The 23,287-nt window shown below is 33.5% G+C and overlaps 1 protein-coding gene and 2 long non-coding RNA genes across 3 annotated transcripts in view; 2 read left to right on the forward strand and 1 right to left on the reverse strand.

Annotated features, from left to right (window-relative positions):
- Positions 1–4,989: 4,989 nt before the first annotated feature.
- LOC124453056 (cannabinoid receptor 1-like) overlaps positions 4,990–23,287 on the reverse strand; it is a 55,252-nt gene continuing 36,954 nt past the window's right edge. Inside the window, exons 2-3 of the mRNA XM_047003756.1 lie at positions 7,167–7,425; positions 4,990–6,165 (exon numbers count right to left, since the gene is read on the reverse strand). Coding sequence (XP_046859712.1) covers positions 5,215–6,165; positions 7,167–7,352 — 1,137 coding nt within the window. The 5' untranslated portion in view covers positions 7,353–7,425 and the 3' untranslated portion in view covers positions 4,990–5,214. The remainder of the gene's footprint in view (positions 6,166–7,166; positions 7,426–23,287) is intronic.
- LOC124453534 lies at positions 11,573–14,908 on the forward strand. The gene is made up of 2 exons (XR_006951125.1): positions 11,573–11,655; positions 14,770–14,908. It is a non-coding gene; the product is annotated as an uncharacterized LOC124453534 (long non-coding RNA).
- LOC124453535 lies at positions 21,407–23,013 on the forward strand. The gene is made up of 2 exons (XR_006951126.1): positions 21,407–21,543; positions 22,601–23,013. It is a non-coding gene; the product is annotated as an uncharacterized LOC124453535 (long non-coding RNA).

Below are 23,287 nucleotides of genomic sequence, written 5' to 3' on the forward strand. Positions count from 1 at the left end.
ACTGTTTTGATAATGGAAATATCTCAGGTAACTTAAGTTGTGTAACACAAAACGAGTAGTTAAATATACGTGATGCATAATAAAGAGTGTTGAAATTCGTGATTAAATGCATATGGTAATCACAAATTTTAATAACCGCAAAGACTGCCCCATCCTTGTCTTTAGCGAGTAGGTGTCAAATATTCAATGAGAACATCATACCTTGTTCATTGTTTAATCGAATAGTGAAAACTTTTGCCTTATGTATGGTATTCTTTGTATTTCATTGACATCCATCTAACGTTTATATTATACATGATGAAAATTTTTATTAAGTAAATATTAATAGAACCATATAGAACTATTTGTAATTTAATATTTTTGATAAAAGTAGGTAAAGATTGAATTGGGTCGCTCAAATCCAGTAACAATTGACGTAGAGCGGACACAGAAGCTGAAATGTGTTGACAAATCAATATTCTACAGACAGCCGTAAGTTCCATTATTAAGGTGTGATTAACAAAGCCTTTCTAATGCTGTTGTTGAAGATGGAGTTGGTTCAGTGTGTCGAATTTTGCATATGACGAAGACACGTTAAATGTAGATAAGGTCCCTTTAACTGGGAGTTTCATTCGAGAATAATTTGCACAGCTGTAATAAGATGTTTTACTGCGAATGAGATCAATCATCCTACGCAGTGACCCAGACACATTCACACATTAACTTTAAGGAAAATGAGTGACAGATTTTAAAGAAATCTGACAATACCAAAAAAATAATGAAAACAACGTCGAAAACTCCTTAGGACAAAACAAAACCAGAGCCAAATATTCAGAGAATGTTACTGTGCATTACAAAATGACTTCATCATCAAAATGAGCACCACTTTCACATGCCATGAAAAATTATTCAATCTTATCAGTTTGCCTGTGCAGCTGCTTTTTCACGTGTCGGATATGTTTATTTGAGCAGGCGATTTGAAATCAACACTAGAAGCGTGAAATGTAATTCATGCAAGACCTTGAACGTTTCTAAATCAAAATAATTGATTTGGAAGATGAAATAGAATTCAATGCACTTGATTCATTTACCAAGGATGTTTATGCATGACGCAGTTTGTACAGCAACAAGCATACACTTAAAAAATCTTTCACTTTAAAAAATTTGTGCATTAGACAAAATATGGTTTACTCGATGAATGCAGACAAAAATCCACTTACTTAAAGTACGCAAGACTAATGTTGATTATGTTAATTATGCTGAGAGGGCACATTAAAAGTAGACGTAATAGCTTCTTGGAATCATGATTCACCCTGCGGGACGTAAATCATGTGCGACAAATGATTGATAAAATGAACAACCTCACAACTTTTCCGCAGAAAGTTAAAGAGTGTCACTATAGGCAGTATTCCTTAATAAAACGTTTGAAACATTAATTTTTTAGTGTTAACTGACGCAAACCTTGCTGAAAACTATATAACATTTTTAACTACATTATGACCACAGTAAAATCAAATGCATTTACCAGCAAGCAAAGCATTCAAATTACTAATGCAAAAATTTCATCAAAATCAGAATCTTGTGATGCATGAGGAAAAGTTTCATCAGTTAAGAGGTAAAATGCTAATGTCAATTTTGACTATAAAACGTTTGAACAAAAATTCGATATCCCATAGAACTAAAAAACATTCATCACATTCACGTTTCTAATTATTTGACACCAAATACAAGTCCTTGCCGATACATTTTGCAACGATCAACAAACCAAGTACGCACTTGATCACTCTTCAACATGATCAACAAATAATTTTTGGAAAACAGCTTAGCTAGTATCTTGAAAATATAATTGGATATGCATTGTGTAGCATAGTATCAAACCGCCACTCGCATCGAGGTGAGTTGAGAAAAAATCGAAACATCGCTTGCTTTTTTGCTCGTAGCTAATAGTAATATTGACTAGGACATCATTTTGTAGTGTACAAAATGAGATTTTTTCTCAACAACGATTTTCTTTGACATAACATGTTATATAATAAATAAAATATTTATAAACACAGGTATAAATAAATCAACTGAGAATACATTTTATTCGGCATTAATTGCAAGAGGAAATTTCCGTCTGTGCAAATGTATTGACAACGTTTGCCGTAACTGAGTAGAATTAAGGATTTGTGAAAATTATAAGCAATGTATAGAGAATTGCATGCACATACATAATGGTAAAACTTTTGTCTCTGTTTACAAATCTTTTAACTAAAATTAGTTTATGTTTTGTGTAATCACTCTCTTACCTGATGTTCTTCTTTCAAGAGTCTTGGCGCACAATGACAAAAACACTTTTCTTTTGACATATTAAAAACACATTTTGAATAATTATGCAAAGTAACAATAATCTTTTAAAGTGTATGTTTTCACCCCAACAGAGTTTGACAACTTTCTTTTGACTTATGAAATGTATTATACCACGAAATTTCTTTTTCTGATAAGCCAAATTATCATGTAAATGACGCAAAACACGAGAAATTAATAAGAAAGACGTTGTAAAATATCAGTAATCAATCTATAAGATATAGTTGTATAAAAATGTCATCAACACTGAAACTAATACAAACAGCCACACCTTTGTACACAAGACGAATATTGCTATTTCTTTAATATTCTTCAAAATGATTTTAATTAATCTACCATCGTTAGACATAGTGAGTAATGTTAAGTAATTACAATCATTGTTTCTGACTCTCGTACCTCTGATTCTAAAGCTATTCTTGAATGGTTTCCAATGATTTAGCATACACACCACCGTTATATACGATAACTTACTCCTAATTTAAAGTTTGAATCCTTAACAGACCTACTCATACGATCGCTAACTACTCTCTAATCCATTCATCCATAGCTAAATATTGAGGGTTTTCACAATTCTTCACCCTAGTCCTTTTAGCAATTCGATTCCATCATATGCCGTCATTTTGATCAATGGCAGCTTTTATTGAATAATTCTTCATGAATGACTCTTCTGAATGACTCTTCAAAAATAAGTTTAATGATTTTGTTCTTCGTGTGTATATTAGATAAGTCTTTTTTCCCATTTTCCATTACTACTTTCACTCAAATAAGATGATTAGGGATTTTGCAAGGGAGATAATTTAAACATTCTGCAAATTTGTCATGGAGACGGTCAAATGTCGATTATAGCAAGATGACATATTATCATTATCATGTAATATTTAATTTATCACGCAAGGCGTATTTTGATTTGGAGGTTTTATGAGAAGTACCTTTCACTGGCTTTGCAGGCACAAAGTCTGATCGTATGATGTCTAATCAGATTATTGTGTGGTAAGTTGTTATTAACTTGCCTTTACGCCGGTGCTTAGATACTTTGATTGCATCTGTGCCCACGAACTGGTGTCCAGTGTATTATCAAAGTTCATAGTTGAGAATTGAGAATGGTTGAGATGAGATTGTTTGTGTTATTTATGAATTTTAAGACCAATTTGTGGAGAGTACGGTGTGAAATGATCTTTTCCATGACAGCATTCACAAGAAGATTATAAAGATTAGCTGGGGTGTTTTTTTAAGGAGTAAGTACGAAGTTGTTAGCGTATTTGTTTTTGTAATTACGTGATGAATTTTGCCGATGCTCTTAAGTCTTAACTCTTGAGCCTCGTGTTCACAAAACATTATTTATGTCGCTTCTTAATGTCAAAAATATTTTCGAAAATTTTTTGTTCCGTTAAAAACGAAATTCCCAGCAAGAAATCAAGTCACATTTGCACAAGAGAAAAAGATATTTTATTCTTGAATTTAAAATTCAAATATGGCCGTAAAAATATTGCTCCAGGTGTTTTGAATTCAATGTTTTTGGCTCAGATTAAAATCAATGATTTCTCCTGGGTAAGTGAAAATAGTTCTCAATCTTTTCCCACTAAAGTGGATGAATTTGTGCACGTGTTGATTGTACTAATCTTCTTAGTGCAGTGGCATCCTCCTGTTATACAAACATATTTCTTATTGTGATTAAAGGAAATATCTTGCCGTCTTCACCGAAATGATCAGAGATGATGGTTTGTGTTTGTCTGTGTGTCAGTGTATGTGGGGGGGAGGGGGGTGGAAGAGGCCCGATTGTTAAGTGTGTCCATTAATTGTTTGATATATTAGTATTTTGCAGGGAAATTGACTTTCATCTTGTCTATCTAAGACTGGGGGTGGTGGTGCATACTTCTCTGCAACCTTGTCCTAAATCCATCCATGCGTTTTGATGTATCATTAAATTCTTGATAAATGACTAATGATGTCTCACCCTGTCAGTTCTATTTCATAATGTGGTCAGTTGTCTAGTTTTTTCAATATTGCAGTGAACTGATTCACTCACCAAAATAAATTTTATTCGTGTACAGAATGTCTTGTTGTTATTAAAAAGTTATGGCTTTACTAGGGCCCAGGGTGGTCTCATGTTATTGAGAATTCTTAGCAAAGTCTTTGTTGTAGGTATCTTGATTTGTCATATTTCAAAACATAAATTCGTTCAATTTTAAGAATAACGTACTAATAAATGCTATAGCAAAATTTCCTGTTTCAGCACACAATGAAAGTTTGTGCTTTAGGTCATCACAAGAATTTTTTGTGTAAGCAAACTTTTCATCATAACGCAAGTAGAATAAAAACTATACAAATTTCATTTTGATGGTACATCGTTATTGTTTCTTTTGGCTCATATGCCTGTGATGAAAGGATTCTTTATTTAAGCTGTCCGTGCACTTGCGACGGTACGTTAGCTGCGTACACATTTTCTTTATTTTGAACAGATCAACTTACTCTTTGAGCGATGGAACGAAGTTCTGTTTATACCGAAGTATTTGTTTTCCAATACAACCACCAAGTAGCAGCCGATTTATGAAGTAAGTTTGTTGTCATTTTTTCAACAAGCTTTAAAAAACTTAACAAACAAGCAAGACTGGCTTTTTCTTTCAAATTTTTTATCGAAGCATTAAGCAAATCTGCAACATCTCTAAGTTCAAGGTTTATTTGATTAATTATATGTACCGTTAAAAAAGTATTACACTCCTGATCTTTCTCATGAAAAGAAAAATCAAAAAGTTGGCTGTAAATTTTAGTCAGTTTAAATCTCGCTACAAATCATGATAGTTTCTTTGTCTTTCATCTTCTCTTGAAAACTATGCTAATATAACCTATACTATACCAAAATAAAAAGTTTATGTATTAATCATAAAGTTATGAACGATGAATGTAGTTAAATCGCAAATGTCTTATTGGTGGACCGGAAGGAAAAGGTCGTTGACTGGGATGTTGGAGTAAAAACAGTATTCTTTTTCTAAACAACGCCTTCATACTGTTTCGATAATCTGGAAGCCTCAGTGCATACACAATTGGATTGACATTAAAATTCACCATGGCCACTGGCGTATAGTAATACGAAAAGCGCCAAGCCAATTCACTTTGTAGTTTCCCTAGCCTTTGAATAAACTCCACTTGTTTGGCGACAAAAAAAGGAAATGCAGTTACCAGTAATAAGGCATTCAGCACAATGATTGTCTTTACAATTTCAAGGTGTTTAGTGTTGTGCTGTTCAGCATTTACTTTAGTGTCTTGTCGACTTTGCAATACAACCTTAAGAATGAAACACTTCAATATGATCTGAAGTAAAACAGCGATTTCCAAGACAGCATATACTGTGATATAGATATACATAAGCTGGTCAAATTTTTTTATGTAAAGTGATGTGACTTCAGCAAATGCCATGCCAATGGCAATCAACCAAACAGTCGCACATAATTTGTATATTTTTCTGGTAGACAACATCTGTCGGCTACGTATGGGATACTTTGCAATTATGTAAGTTTGCCATGTGAGTGATGTCAAGTGAAAAAATGAGCCCGCAGCCCCAAACATCCAAAAGAAAAGAACAGAATAAATGACAGCTTGTGATGGTTTGACCTCGAACAATCTACCCAGTCCAACAATCATGAATTGAGACAAAGATGCAGTGATGTCTGCTATAGATAAGCTTAAGATGGTAATCCACGGCCCTCGTCTTAGCATGTTTAAAGGATCCTTCACAATAACAACAATAAGAATACCATTTGTAAGGACACCAACTGTGGAGATCACCATTGTTGTTATTAATATTTCTTGAGGAAGCGAGTTACTGTTCTTGGGTTTGTTCTTCAATGAAACATATGAAAATTTTAAATGCATTGTAAACTGTCATATTTCTCAATGGTGGAGAAGAAAATTGCAAGAATTTTAGAAATGCATTAATTCAATGCTTTATCTCTTGTCAGTCTATTTCATTTCTTTTAGACGTAGTTTTTCACTGCAAGTGTGCAAGTTTTGCACTCAGCAAGTGTTACGAATTACAGAATACGGAAGTATTTCAGAAGCGGATACACCTCAAGGCTTTATGGATGAGTTATAAAAATTTCAAATACGAACTCGCAGAACTGCCATTTTCTGCAGTCTTTGCTGCATATTACATGCTAGCAAAAGGGGGAATGTGGAGACTTCTACAGAAGTTGGACAGCAACAAAGAATTCGCAAATGTAATTGTGAAACGGAAATCATTTCTGCTGCGCTTGACACGAGGATTTGATATGATTTTTATTCTAAGTCTCTTTTTGTGTGACATGTATTAAAATATTGTGAACACTTTAGTTTATTTGATTTCGAGATGGAGCATATGATAATAAATAACTTACAGAAATTATGGAGAGGTACAATTATTGTAGTTGATGGTGTTCTTATAAATATTGGAAATGTTGCAAATAATTCTAAAATCACTGCACATTATACTGTGAAGAAGTTTGTATCTAAAATAAAAGCGCTAAAGTTCCGCGTGTTTTTTGATAGAAAAATCTTTCCTTTTAAACGTATTCAGTTTCAGGCTTGGCGTAAACCAACTTCTGATAATGCCATAAAAATCGCATAAAGGAAATAATAAATACAAGAATTATAAGATTATTCAATAAGATGACTTTACCCAATGGCTTCAGTTAGACTATTGTGGCTTTTGACTTTTTAATATGAGATTTTTTGCACCTACCTCATTTCTTTGAATGCATTTCTTTCCAGTCAACAAAACATTTCATTGACTTTAAATTAATTCATCAGACCAAATAAAATGATTTTGTAATTACATACAATAGAGTTTTTGTTTATAAACTTACATCACTTTGATTACGAGAACCAGTCTCATTCCTTGTGCAATTTGTCTGGTTTGTTTGAGTCGAGTTGCACATTTTTCCCAAATCACCAGCATTGGCCATTGGATGTACTTTCATCAAACTTGTAAGAATAAGGAATCCATAGACAAAGGAAGGATAGACGTTTTGGAAATGCCTTTTGATTATCATAGTGAGACCCTAGATAATATGGTGCGCTGCTTTTCTTTCACTTTGAATTTGATATTGACAGAGTATGTTCTCCCTACAATCAAGTAAGCGTTGTGTGTGTTGGAGTTGTTATTTCATCGTCGTGTACATACAAATTCTTTCCAGATTTGTTTGGCGTGGTTTTCCGGAAATCTTGTATCATATTTACGGCACGTTTATAGAGGATCGTCAATATGATTATCGTTTTTGCCAAAAACTGCAAACGTTTTGTCATTTGTCTGTTTACAGTACACAATCAACCATCTTTGTACGCGCACTTTTTAAATACAGAAACCTCGTTATTTTAGAAGTTCCCACGGAATTTTGCTTTCACTCGTGGATTTTCTTCCACTCTATTCCCTAAATCATTTTGTATAGATTTTGAAATATTCGGAACTTGTTTTTAATTCAATATTCGACAAGTGTCGTGTTAGTATTTGAAGGAAAGCATGAATGAACAAGAAACAAAAACACACCAGTAAACGAGATTATCATACACTGTTTTGATAATGGAAATATCTCAGGTAACTTAAGTTGTGTAACGAATAACGAGTGGTTAAATATACGTGATGCATAATAGAGAATGTTGAAATTTGTGATCAAATGCATATTGTCGCAGAATTTACTGAGTTCGTCCAGAAAATTGATCTGCACTCTGATTCGGTTTGTTTTATGGAGTTTATTAGCAATGAACAATCTACACAATCTCCCCGACTATTACAAATTTGAGTCTATTTATATGTTTACATTTCGTGACTTACGTGCACTACTACAACATGAATTAATTAAGAGAGAAAATACTTGGGAAGTGTTAAGTATATACACCCTAACTTTTAATTATAATTTTGGCACACATAAAACTCTGCATGGGAACTTTTAAAATCTGGCATGCAATAAAAAATATAAATGAAATATCCTAAATTATACAACACATATGGTAATCACAAATTTTAATAACCGCAGACTGCCCCATCCTTGTCTTTAGCGAGTAGGTGTCAAATATTCAATGAGAACATCATACCTTGTTCATTGTTTAATCGAATAGTGAAAACTTTTGCCTTATGTATGGTATTCTTTGTATTTCATTGAAATGCATCAAACGTTTATATTATACATGATGAAAATTCTAATCTGCTTGTAAAATTTTTATTAAGTAAACATTAATAGAACCATATAGAACTATTTGTAATTTAATATTTTTGATAAAAGTAGATACAGATTGGGTTGGGTCGATCAAATCCAGTAACAATTGACGTAGAGCGGACACAGAAGCTCTGCGCAGACAGCAGACAGCCGTAAATTCCATTATTAAGGTGTGATTATTAAGTAAATATTAATAAAACCATATAGAACTATTTGTAATTTAATATTTTTGATAAAAGTAGGTAAAGATTGAATTGGGTCGCTCAAATCCAGTAACAATTGACGTAGAGCAGACACAGAAGCTCTACGCATACAGCAGACAGCCGTAAATTCCATTATTAAGGTGTAATTATTAAGTAAATATTAATAAAACCATATAGAACTATTTGTAATATAATATTTTTGATAAAAGTAGGTAAAGATTGAATTGGGTCGCTCAAATCCAGTAACAATTGACGTAGAGCGGACGCAGAAGCTGAAATGTGTTGACAAATCAATATTTCGCAGACAGCCGTAAATTCCATTATTAAGGTGTAATTCAATTCAGATATGACATATTATGTAATATTTAATTTATCACACAAAGCGTATTTTGATTTGGAGGTTTTATGAGAAGTACTTTCACTGGCTTTGCAGGCACAAAGTCTGATCGTATGACGTCTAATCAGATTATTGTGTGATAAGTTGTTATTAACTTGCCTTTACGCAGGTGCTTAGATACTTTGATTGCATCTGTGCCCACGAACTGGTGTCCAGTGTATTATCAAAGTTCATAGTTGAGAATTGAGAATGGTTGAGATCAGATTGTTTGTTTTATTTATGAATTTTAAGACCAATTTGTGGAGAGTACGGTGTGAAATGATCTTTTCCATGACAGCATTCACAAGAAGATTATAAACATTAGCTGAGGTTTTTTTAAGGAGTAGGTACAAATTTGTTAGCGTATTTTGTTTTTGTAATTATGTCATGAATTTTGCCGATGCTCTTAAGTCTTAACTCTCGAGCCTCGTGTTGATAAAACATTATTTATGTCCCTTGTTAATGTCAAAAATATTTGCAAAAATTTTTTGTTCCGTTAAAAACGAAATTCCCAGCAAAAAATCCAGTCACATTTGCACAAGAGAAAAAGATATTTTATTCTTGAATTTAAAATTCAAATATGGCGGTAAAAATATTGCTCCAGGTGTTTTGAGTTCAACGGATATTATAACTTAACCTTGTATATATGTTTAAGAATGTATAAAAACTTTATTTCAAGAGGGTAACAGACAACAGTCAAATAGACTGATAAACTACTGGCTCTTTTATACTATATATACAAATGTATATCAAAATTCTAAAATTATAATATAGTATATATTTAAAAAATGATCATGCACTCAACTTGAAAACATCTATATACTTCTTGTTTAGTTAGCATGAATTTGACGTCAAGTACGTTCATTTTTGGCAGTCTGTGTGACGTGTATTTATTTGATCATGGAGCATTTAGTTTATTAAAACGCGTGCCAAAAACACCTTTGTTTGTTTTTCTATATATGCACTCGTACTTAAGCGTATTGTAATCTGGGCTAGAATTTGTGATAAGCAAAAACGTGTCGTTAGAGTGATATAATAGCTATTATTGATACACTGAGTTCAATTCCTTACTAAGTTTCTTGATTGTTTGAGTAAGTTTTCTTGAACCCCATTGACATAGACGAATAGCGAAAATGCAAAACATGAAAACCACTTAAACACGGGCAAACCACTTAAACACGGGCAAACCACTTAAACATTGGCAAACCACTGGCTTTGAGGACGTTGCTCTGATGCTGCTTGTATTTTCGGAAAATGTATTTTGGCTTTGCTCAAATGATAATGGTGTAAAACATGATATACAGAGCCAAAAGCTCTCTAAAAGAAGACTTTTTTATGTATAAATCTATAACCGTGGGTGTGTGTGGGTGTTCTGATGTGCATTTTGGCTGAAGTACCTGTGAGTCTGTCGCTATTGTTTTGAACAGTTTCGTCTTTCAAAAATTTCATATCTTTCATTTTGAATGTCATTAGCTAACGATGGGATCAAAGTTTCAGATTGAAGCTCTCTTTTCTTTCTTTTCTGTCAATGTTTTTGGCTCAGATTAAAATCAATGATTTCTTCTGGTTAAGTGAAAATAGTTCTCGATCTTTTCCCACTAAAGTGGATGAATTTGTGCACGTGTTGATTGTACTAACCTTCTTAGTGCAGTGGCATCCTCCTGTTATACAAACATATTTCTTATTGTGATTAAAGGAAATATCTTGCCGTCTTCACCGAAATGATCAGAGATGATGGTTTGTGTGTGTTTGTGTGTCAGTGTATGTGGGGGGGTGGAAGAGGCTCGATTGTTAAGTGTGTCCATTAATTGTTTGATATATTAGTATTTTGCAGGGAAATTGACTTCCATCTTGTGTATCTAAGACTGGGGGTGGGGGTGCATATTTCTCTTCAACCCTGTCCTAAATCCATCCTTGCGTTTTGACGTATCATTAAATTCTTGATAAATGACTAATGATGTCTCACCCTGGCAGTTCTATTTCATAATATGGTCAGTCGTCTAGTTTTTTCAATATTGCAGTGAACTGATTCACTCACCAAAATAAATTTTATTCGTGTCCAGAACGTCTTGTTGTTATTAAAAAGTTATGGCTTTACCAGGGCCCAGGGTGGTCTCATGTTATTGAGAATTCTTAGCAAAGTCTTTGTTGTAGGTATCTTGATTTGTCATATTTCAAAATATAAATTCGTTCAATGTTAAGAATAACGTACTAATAAATATTATAGCAAAATTTCCTGTTCCAGGACACAATGAAAGTTTGTGCTTTGGGTCATCACAAGAATTTTTTGTCTAAGCAAACTTTTCATCATAACGCAAGTAGAATAAAAACTATGCAAATTTCACTTTGATGTTTCATCGTTATTGTTTCTTTTGGCTCATATGCCTGTGATGAAAGGATTATGTATTTAAGCTGTCCGTGCACTTGCGACTGTACGTTAGCTGCGTACACATTTTCTTTATCTTTAATAGATCAACTTACTCTTTGAGCGATGGAACGAAGTTCTGTTTATACCGAAGTTTTGTTTTCCAATACATTCTCCAAGTAGCAGCCAATATATGAAGTAAGTTTGTTGTCATTTTTTTTAACAAGCTATAGAATACTGAACAAACAAGCAAGACTCATTTTTTCTTTCAAATTTTTATCGAAGCATTAAGCAAATCTGTAACGTCTCTAAGTTCAAGGGTTATTTGATTAATGATATGTACCGTTAAAAAAGTATTACACTGCTGATCTTTCTCATGAAAAGAAAAGTCAAAAAGTTGGCTTTAAATTTTAGTAAGTTTAAATCTCGCTACAAATCATGATAGTTTCTTTTTCTTTCATCTTCTCTTTAAAACTATGCTAATATTACCTATACTATACCCAAATAAAAAATTTGTATATTAATCATAAAGTTATGAACGATGAATGTAGTTACATCGCAAATGTTTCTTAATTGCAAATGGTCTCAGTAAAGTATTCACAATTATTGCTCTCGCTTTTGAAGTTACGTAGAATCAAAAAAGTGATAAGTATTGTAGTAATAATCGGGATAATTTTTTTGACCCCACAGTGGTTTTGGAATTTATTCTTCCAATAAAAACTATTAGCACTATTCGTACATTTTTCATCAAATTGAGTTTAGAACATATTATCTATCATACAGCTTTACTAGCACTAGTACGAAGTGAAAAGATTAAATGCCCTCGTTTTTGAATGGAAACAATTATAGTCTTTTTAAACAACGCCTTCATACTGTTTCGATAAACTGGAAGACTCATTGCATACACAATTGGATTGACAGCGAAATTCACCATGGCAACTAGTTTGTAGTAGTAAGAAAAACGCCTAGCCAATTCACCTTGTATTTTTCCAAGCCTTTGAAAAAACTCCAGTTGTTTGGCGACAAAATAAAGAAATGCAGTTACCATTAATAAGACAATGAGTCGAATTGCGCGTTTCCAAGAAATCACCAGTATTGGTCACTGGATATACTGAGATCAAACTTGTAAGAATAAGATATCCGTAAATAAAGGAAAGATAGACGTTTTGGAAAAATCGTGAGAGTACCATAGTGAGATCTCAGACAGTTTAATCAACTGTTCTAATTTCTTGTCTCTGAAATGACTGGCATTGACTGAATGGTTTAATACAATTTGATCACTTGTATTCATACAGTCGGTATAATGTTTATGACCCTACAACACGTATCTTCATATTTTTGAATCCGCTTTCTTTGAAATTGGCCTCGTGACGTCCACATGCATATGGTGGATTCACATGTACATCCCACATACGTGAGTGATTTTAAAAATTCATTTCCTGTAAACGGGTGGAAACGATAATTGCCCTCACCTTTTTTTGTTGCAATATTGTCCAGAAGAAGGGGGAAGTTTGTGTAGCATTGTTGTTATAGTGCAAAGAAACATTAAATTCAGCTCTCAAGAGGCTTATATTGGCCTTACTCCCTCCCCCAATTTCCTATACGTACTTTTCGCTGGCATTTCAAATGTAACAAGATGAAAATAACAAATCTTTTTTCTTTTTTTCAAGGTTTTCATCTCAGCAAACCTGCTATATTTCCAGATACCTGATGTACGTGCTTTACTTAATTTATGGTCTCATTAAAGTATTCACAATTATGGCTCTCGCTTTTGAAGTTACGTAGAATCAAAAAAGTGATGAGTATTGTAGTAATAATCGTTATAATTTTTTTTGACCACACAGTTGTTTGTCACTTTGGAATTTATTCTTCTAACAAAAACTATTAGCACTATTCGTACATTTTTAATCAAATTGAGTTTAGAACATATTATCTATCATACAGGTTTACTAGCACTAGTACGAAATGAAAAGATGGAATACCCTGGTTTTTGAATGGAAACAATTCTAGTCTTTTTAAACAACGCCTTCATACTGTTTCGATAATCGGGAAGCCTCAGTGCATACACAATTGGATTGACAGCGAAATTCACCATGGCAACTGGTTCGTAGTAGTATGAAAAGCGCCAAGCCAATTCACTTTGTATTTTTCCAAGCCTTTGAATAAACTCCACTTGTTTGGCGACAAAATAAGGAAATGCAGTTACCATTAATAAGACATTCAGCAGAATGATTGCCTTTACAATTTCAAAGTGTTTAGTATTGTACTGTTTAGCATTTACTTTAGTGTCTTGTCGACTTTGCAATACAACCTTAAGTATGAAACACTTCAATATGATCTGAAGTAAAACAGCGATTTCCAAGACAGCATATACCGTGATATAGGTGTACATAAGCTGTTCATTTTTCTTGGTGTAAATTGATGTGAGTTCACCAAATGCCATGCAAATGGAAATCAACCAAACTGTGGCGCATAGTATGTAAATTTTCTTCGTAGATAACATTTGTTGTTTATATTTGGGATACTTTGCAATCATGTAAGTTTGCCATGTGAGTGATGTCAAGTGAAAAATGAGCCCGCAGCCCCAAACATCCAAAAGAAAAGGACAGAATAAATGACAGCTTTGATGGTTTGACCTCGAACAATCTACCCAATCCAACAATCATGAATTGGGACAAAGATGCAGTGAAATCAGCTATAGATAAGCTTAAGATAGTAATCCACGGTCCTCGTCTTAGCTTGTTTAAAGGATCCTTCACAATAACAACAATAAGAAGACCATTTGTTAGGACACCAACTGTGGAGATCACCATTGTTGTTATTAATATTTCTTGAGGAAGTGAGAAACTTTTCTTCGGTTTCTTATTAAATACATAAATTCAAGTTTATTATATGTTGCAATATTTTTAAAAACAAAAATTTGTTCTTTTTAGACGAGGAACTAAATTATAACGCTCAAATCCTGGTTCTCACTTTCGGCAAAAGTATAAACATGAGCATAACTGCAAAAGATTATCAACTGTCAATTCTTCTTATGCTTATGTTTATGTTGCAAATGATGACCAAACTTAAAATGATGTCGTTTTACTATCATCGACTTTTGCATAAGCTTTTAAGTTTTAGTCTTATATATGAGTTTGAGAACATTGCCATTATTTATTTTTGTAGGAACTGATTTTTCAGTTTCCACTGTGTGTGAACTGTGATATATTCGCATAGCAAGACCAAATATACGGGCTTACTTTTACGCCACTACATAAAGTAAACATAATTTGAGGAATGTTGTAATTTTTATGTTTTGTTCTTATCAAGGCAACCAACACAAGCTTTGCTGTTTCTATGAAAATTCCAATTTCACGAGGAACAAACAATGTTGAATATCATGTAGTTGCCTAGTTCATTACACAGAGAAGATATTGATGAAAATATCATATCTCGGTACATATAAAAATGAGTTCTTGATATGCATGAGAGATATGCAGATATTGTCTTTTCTTGGTACTCTTGAACTCTTGAAGAAAGCAGGAAAATGACTTGATATTGTAAATATGCATAGAATATTTACAATATCAAGTCATTTTCGTTCGTATTCGGAGATATTGGTGAAATCGTTTTATGCATGTTTTATCATACGATTATTTGATTTTGCCAAATAACTATGGATAGCAATGTTTATCTTTACAGCTTACCTTGAAGCCACAAAATGCTAATTAAATGAACTGCACATAATAATTTTGCTTATTCTCAAAATGTCAAATTTCATGATAAAATCACTGCATGTAACGTTGTCGAGTAATACAAAAGAGCAAACGCGTTTACGTTTTTCTCGCATGCTTTATGTATTTCTTTGAATGCATTTCTCTTTGCAGTCAACAAAGTTTATTCTCATGACTTATAATACTTTTTATATAATACTTACTTTTCCATTATTTTGCGAAACGGAGGAATTCCTTGTGCAATTTATTTGATCTGTTTTAGTCGAATTACACATTTTGATAGAATTGTCACTAGCTTTGACCACTGGCACTGGCACTGGATATACATTCAACAAACATATAAAAACAACGTATCTATAAACATATTGTACAGGTACCATAGCGTGACGTCAGAAATTGATTTTATGTAAGGAAATGTACGCCGGGTTCCACCTGTCTAAAAAAGTAATATAATTTACTTATACAAAATCTACTTTGAATTGTACAAAGTCTGGTAATTACATGAATCGATGACTAAAATTTGGTTTAAAAGGATTCGATAAACCACATGTCGAAATGTTTTATTAATCGTACTATCAACTCAAACGAACACTAGGTTTGGTAAAACGCCGTAATCCTGCTATTACAAAAAATAATTATTATATACCTCCAAGACTAACTTCTTTGTCGTCTGCTGGCCTTCTTATAATAAGTTTTGGATGTTATAAAAAAACGACTCTCGCGTTCGTCGTGTGATGCGTTCTTAACTCTTCTTCTTAATAATACTCAACTGATAGCAAAATAAAATGTCTTATATGGTAAATTAAGACCGCGTGTATGTATCTGGTGTTTTGAAACAGACAAAACAAATATTCTTCTGGGTTGATGTTGACCTCCGAAGTGGCTTAACGGCTACGTCCGACTACTTCAAAACTTGGGCTGGGCATCATGATGATGTACACAAACTTCTCACGTATACAGGAAGTACTGACAAAGAAGAAAATGGATAATTGGCTGTATATTGTGATGTAGAAAGTGAGACGAAATATCCCTGCACGCGATGTATTGAATTCTACTTTCTTTAATATTGCAGTGAAATGATTCACTCACCAAAATAAATTTTATTCGTGTACAGAATGTCTTGTTGTTATTAAAAAGTTATGGCTTTACCAGGGCCCAGGGTGGTCTCATGTTATTGAGAATTCTTAGCAAAGTCTTTGTTGTAGGTATCTTGATTTGTCATATTTCAAAACATAAATTCGTTCAATGTTAAGAATAACGTACTAATAAATGCTATAGCAAAATTTCCTGTTTCAGCACACAATGAAAGTTTGTGCTTTGGGTCATCACAAGAATTTTTTGTGTAAGCAAACTTTTCATCATAACGCAAGTAGAATAAAAACTATGCAAATTTCATTTTGATGGTACATCGTTATTGTTTCTTTTGGCTCATATGCCTGTGTTGAAAGGATTCTGTATTTAAGCTGTCCGTGCACTTGCGACTGTACGTTAGCTGCGTACACATTTTCTTTATCTTGAACAGATCAACTTACTCTTTGAGCGATGGAACGAAGTTCTGTTTATACCAAAGTTTTTTTTCCAATACATTCTCCAAGTAGCAGCCGATATATGAAAGAAGTTTGTTGTCATTTTTTTAACAAGCTATAGAAGACTTAACAAACAAGCAAGACTCATTTTTTCTTTCAAATTTTTTATCGAAGCACTGGGCGAATCTGTAACGTCTCTAAGTTCAAGGTTTATTTGATTAATGATATGTATCGTTAAAAAAGTATTACACTCCTGATCTTTCTCATGAAAAGAAAAGTCAAAAAGTTGGCTTTAAATTTTAGTCAGTTTAAATCTCGCTACAAATCATGATAGTTTCTTTTTCTTTCATCTTCCCTTTAAAACTATGCTAATATTACCTATACTATACCCAAATAAAAAATTTATATATTAATCATAAAGTTATGAACGATGAATGTAGTTACATCGCAAATGTTTCATTGGTGAATTTGTGATAAGCAAAACGTGTCGTTAGAGTGATATAATAGCTATTATTGATACACTGGGTTCAATTCCTTACAAAGTTTCTTGATTGTTTGAGTAAGTTTTCTTGAACCCCATTGACATAGACGAAGAGCGAAAATGCAAAACATGAAAACCACTTAAACACGGGCAAACCACTTAAACTTGGCAAACCACTAGTTTTGAGGACGTTGCTCTGATGCTGCTTGTATTTTCTGAAAAGTATTTTGGTTTTGCTCAAATAAAAATGGTGTATAACATGATATACAGAGCAAAAAGCTCTCTAAAGGGAGACTTTATTATGTATAAATCTATAACCGTGGGTGTGTGTGGGTGTTCTGATGTGCATTTAATCTGAAATACCTGTCAGTCTGTCGCTATTGTTTTGAACAGCTACGTCCTTCAAAAATTTCACATCTTTCACTTTGAAAGTCATTAGTTAACGATGGGATCAAAGTTTCAGATTGAAGTTCTCTTTTCTTCCTTGTCGGTCAATGTTTTTGGCTCAGATTAAAATCAATGATTTCTTCTGGTTAAGTGAAAATAGTTCTCGATCTTTTCCCGCTAAAGTGGTTCGATTTGTGCACGTGTTGATTGTACTAATCTTCTTAGTGCAGTTATACAAACATATTTCTTATTGTGATTAAAGGAAATGTCTTGCCGTCTTCTCCTAAATGATCAGAGATGATGGTTTTTGTGTGTGTGTCTGTGTGTCAGTGTATGTGGGAGGGGGGTGGAAGACGCCCGATTGTTAAGTGTGTTCATTAATTGTTTGATATATTAGTATTTTGCAGGGAAATTGACTTCCATCTTGTGTATCTAAGACTGGGGGTGGTGGTGCTTCTCTGCAACCCTGTCCTAAATCCATCCATGCGTTTTGATGTATCATTAAATTCTTGATAAATGACTAATGATGTCTCAGCCTGGCAGTTCTGTTTCATAATGTGGTCAGTCGTCTAGTTTTGATGTTTTTTATGTTACATTGCTATTCGTTATGGGCTTATGGCAATCGAAAAGCACTTAAAGTACATCATATAACAACACCTAATCAAGATAACAGCGTTAAAATAGCAAAGTTCTATCTTTCAATGCAACTTTGTGTTATCTTTGTGATCACTAGTCTTTATCCCGAATGGGCAATTGATAAGCTGATTGTTAAGCAAATTTTTATAAGTCAGTTTTCCATCCAAAATGAATTAAAATTTCACAACATAAAAAGATTGAATGTGGGGCTCAATTTGGACTGCGCGAATGACTTGGCTTATTAAATTTTATCAATTTTAAAAGTATAAACTCTTATAAATGAAAGAGTTAAGCTGTGAAAGACTGAAAGTTATCAACAAACTAAAAATGTCCAAACATGTTTAAGGCTGGTTTAAATTAAGTCAAACAGGGCGAAGTTGTTTAAAACTTTGTACTATCCTTTGACATTATAGTTTATTCTACGGGTAGGACTCTTGTAAATAAAAGTAAAACTTTGAAAATAGAAAATCCCGTTTTCGTTCTATGTCTCCCTATACTACTGTGTAATGTTTTACACCCAAACTTTCATTTTAAGGATAATGAGAAATATTCCTTTTGCGCAATAGCGAATTATTGTATTCGAAGACCCATAAACCTTATAATTACTGCACAGAAATTTTATTTCATATTTTATATTTTAAATGAAACCAAAGTTTAGTGAATTTAGAATATATAGCTCATAATGATAAAGTTGTTAGCTAGTTTGTTTTAAGTAAAACAGGTGAAAACTGGAGTAAATGCATCAGTAAAATTTAATTATTCAGCAGTTCCGATTTTAATATTAGCTACACTAAAAGCTATGTCAGAAATGAAAGATTTTTAATTATCATTACAAAGTGCGTTTATTATTTCGCGCAAATTTTTTTGTTATTAAGTGATATGCAGAAATGACAGGTGTTCTTTGACAACTTTTCTGAAACTGTTTATGATGTCGAGTTTATGTTTGTGTCGTTTTGTAAAATTGTTTTGTTATTGGATATTGATAATATATCGTTTTGTTGTACATTGATAATATATTTTTTACGAAAATATTTTTGTCTATAGAACTATACATTAGGATTGATGAGAATTGTGTAAAATGTTTTTGTTATTGGATATTGATAATATATCGTTTTGTTGTACATTGATAATATATTTTTTACCAAAATACTTTTGTCTATAGAACTATACATTAGGATTGATGAGAATTGTGTAAATATGTGACTTGTAAAAGAATAAGACATTTTTATTTCTTTTATTGTTTAAACCCTGTGAAGACGTTTAAAAGCTCAAAGCTTCGTTCTTAAAGTTTAAAGCACAGTTTCTAATGATACAGGGGTATGGAAACTGGATAACTGGAGCTCAACTCTTCACGTCATTGCTACTGTTGCTGGTACTTCTTTCGCATGAGAGGGTGGAGAGGTGACAGTACTTCTCCTGCGGGAGAAGGGCTGGTGGTGGTTCTTGTATTTCTCTTTCGGGAGAAAGGTTGATGGTGGTGCTTGTATTTCTCTTGCGGGAGAAAGGTTGATGGTGGTGTTTGTACTTCTCTGGAGAGAGGTTGATGGTGGTGCTTGTATTTCTCTTGCGTTAGAGAGGTTGATGGTTGTGCTTGTACTTCTCCTGCGTTAGAGAGGTTGATGGTGGTGCTTGTACTTCTCTTGCGGGAGAGAGGTTGGTGGTGGTGCTTGTACTTCTCCTGCGTTAGAGAGGTTGATGGTGGTGCTTGTACTTCTCCTGCGTTAGAGAGGTTGATGGTGGTGCTTGTACTTCTCCTGCGTTAGAGAGGTTGATGGTTGTGCTTGTACTTCTCCTGCGTAGAGAGGTTGATGGTGGTATTTGTACTTCTCGTCAGGGAGAGAGGTTGGTGGTTGTGCTAGTATTTCTCCTGCGTTAGAGAGGTTGATGGTGGTGCTTGTACTTCTCCTGCGGGAGAGAGGTTGGTGGTGGTGCTTGTATTTCTCTTCCTGGAAAGGGGGTTGTATTGGTGGTACCAATACTTCTCTTACGTGAGAGGAGGGTGGTGGTGCTGCTGGTATTTCCCTTGCAGTAAAGGGGATATTGGTGGTGCATGTACTTCTCTCGCGGGAGAGGGAAGTGGTGGTGCATGTACTTCTCTCGCATGAAAGGTGGTGGTGGTGGTACCAGTATTCTCTTGTGGGAGAGGTGGTTGTGATGCATGTTATTCTCTCGCAAGAAAGGTGGTGGTGGTGGTACCGGTACTTCTCCTGCGAGAGAGAGTGGGAAGGTAGTTGAACCTCTTAACTCTCTGTATCGTGTGTTTCTTATGTTTTTCTAGTATAAATTTAATATTTTTCAATACAATCATCCGTCTAGAGAACTTTGCTTTTCGATAAAATTTATGTACGTAAATGTCAGTGAATAGCATAGAGTAAAACCGTATAAAGTATTTTAATCTAGGTATTGCATTATTACGCTGTGGTAGCTATGTTTTTCTGTTGCATTCATTTTTTTGATCTTTCTTTTGTGTGTTCATTTTTAAATTAGTACTTACCTTATATAAACTGATTTTCCGATTGGGTCAATTAGATAACAGCGATGAACTCTAATTATTGAGATTCGGCATTTCTATGGCATCTTTTACTTCACTATACTTTGAACCAATCATAAACCTTGATTTTGTTGTTGCAGTCTTTAAATCGACCTGCAGTGTAAACCTTATTTTAAGTCACTCAACTTTAAATGCATTTTTATTTTTATATTTATTACAAAATGGACATTGAGATGATGATGAAATGTAAAAGTATGTTTTATTTTCTATCCTATGTTACAACCTGAGGTTTTACGATGTGTTCCATTATGAAACTTTGCATTCAAAGTGTTTTCTTTGTAAGCGGAAATGCTCGAATGACGTCATCGATGAAATTCCTATGCTCATTATTGAATATTGACAGCAATAAATAAAGGTCCTGTTGAACGTACGCTGTGCAAGATTACTACAATGCAAACTCTATGATTGCATAACTGATTTTCTAACTATAGACCTCTATAAAACTATAACTAATTTTCAGTGCATGTGTCGTCATACATAGCTAACTGTTCTCCCCGTCAATTGTCATTACGTCAACATATTCATCGCTGCTTTGTGAACTTTTTCTTTTTCTCTTGCTCGTCGATTTTGAAACCATATTTTGATTTTGTTTTCCGGTAACGTCAGTTCCAAACACAAACTACGAACTTCATCACTTGTCAAGTACTTCATTGTTTCAAACTTGTTTTCCAGGGTCGTCAGCTGTTTGGGAGTGAATGGAACTCTGGGATTGCGACCGGGCTTTCGTTTCTGTTTCGGTCGACGTTTACTTGACTCTGAAACAGGACAAGACACAGCGTCGAGACATGGGTAAGTGACAATAAAAAGAATGGGGTGAGGGGTATATGGGTGTACGTTTGTCAGCAGGTTGTGTGATTGGATTAAAACAAATCCAATATACATGCATAAAATATAATTTATACCGCCACAAATTGTGGCCATGTATTCATGTAGCCTAAACAAGAGCAAACATATAAATCAGTTTTAGAAATATACGTTGACGAAAAAGGCTTGCAATACATATTTTAATATGTGGTGTTTTAACGAAAATTATTATCGTAGCTTCAAATATCAAGCATGACGTCAACAAAACTTTCAAAAAAAGTTTATTTGAAAATTAAAATGTCGTCATACCAGGCAATATTAACCAATAAAATAACCACGCATGTTATGGACTTTCACATTAATTTATCTGTCATAATTGAATCATACAATAAAAATGATATGCAGATTTGAAAGGAAAAGAAAAAATTCTATGTCAACTAAAAAATACAATTGTGCTTATAGAACTATGAAAAGTGACCGTAAGACAGAGTCTATACATGACAAAAATAATTCCGTTTTTCAAAGTCAAACATGTATACATGGGTTTGTTCGTCGTTGAATTTTAGATGGAAAAGCAAAAAGTAATAAAAAATAAGTTGAAGACAACAATCAAACACTCTTCGTTCATACACGGCATATTTTAGGTTTTAACATTCAAACATCTTTTTCCACTCGAATAGTCCAAACTGAACGACGCCTTTAAAATATTTATAAAACAAAGGAAAAAGTATTTTTAGTTCTACGATCCGTCATATCCATCACATGCATAGAGTTTTGACGCATCTCATGCGCAACTATATATGACTCTATAATGTTTTAATTGCTCAGAGCATTTAAAAAACAGCTGATGTTACAAGAAGTCAAAATGAACTTATATGTTATGTCATGAACTTGTGTTCTCTTGTTGCTTAAAGACTTTGAAAGGTATTATCCAAACTAAGAACAGCCCGAATCCATTTAGTAAACTCAAGCTGTTGAGAAGCTTGATGTCTGTGTTTAAAAACACTTGATGCTTGATGGTATAAATATAGCTGTGCCGTAGGAATGATGTACTGGCAGTAAATCTACTTTGAAACTTGAAGAATTGGAAGTCAAGCTTCTCTTGGGCTGTTGTGTAAAGTATGAAAGGATTGAAATATGGCCTTGTTCTTTTCTTCATATTGTGTTTTTTTTCTTCCTGCTGTGCAAAACCAAAATGGTTGTGGTTGAATGGCGAATCTTTGGACAATCCCATTGAACTGGAAAACAAAAAGGAAAAGCGTCAGCTGCGTCACCATATGAAAAAAAGAGGATGTGAATTATTATCTAACTTAAAAATGTGTGGAAGAAGACGTTCAAAAATCTTTATGGACAATAAATAAATGTGTTCATTAAAGTGTATTGTTCATTGTTCGTTTATTATCAGCTTATTCTATCAAACACTAAAATTATACAAATATAATTGTATGAAAATATGTGTGTGTGAATTTTAAGACTATGCCCATTTCTGCCTTCCTCTTTTTGCTAGTGCAGATAAAATACTACATATTGATAGATTGTTAAACATACTTTATCTTGCAAACTATAAAGTATTATTAAAAATGATTCTGCCTGAATTTTCAAATACATGCTGATTGCTGACCATGCTGTTTTATCAATGAAAATCGTTCTGCCATTTTAAAAGAAGTTAAGTCTGTAAGGGCAACTTGCTTTTTCTTGTGAAATTTTCGATGCAACAAAGCTGCCAAGT

Source organism: Xenia sp. Carnegie-2017, unplaced genomic scaffold (genome assembly GCF_021976095.1).
Source record: "Xenia sp. Carnegie-2017 unplaced genomic scaffold, XeniaSp_v1 HiC_scaffold_25, whole genome shotgun sequence".
In the NCBI taxonomy this organism is placed as follows: domain Eukaryota; kingdom Metazoa; phylum Cnidaria; class Anthozoa; order Malacalcyonacea; family Xeniidae; genus Xenia; species Xenia sp. Carnegie-2017.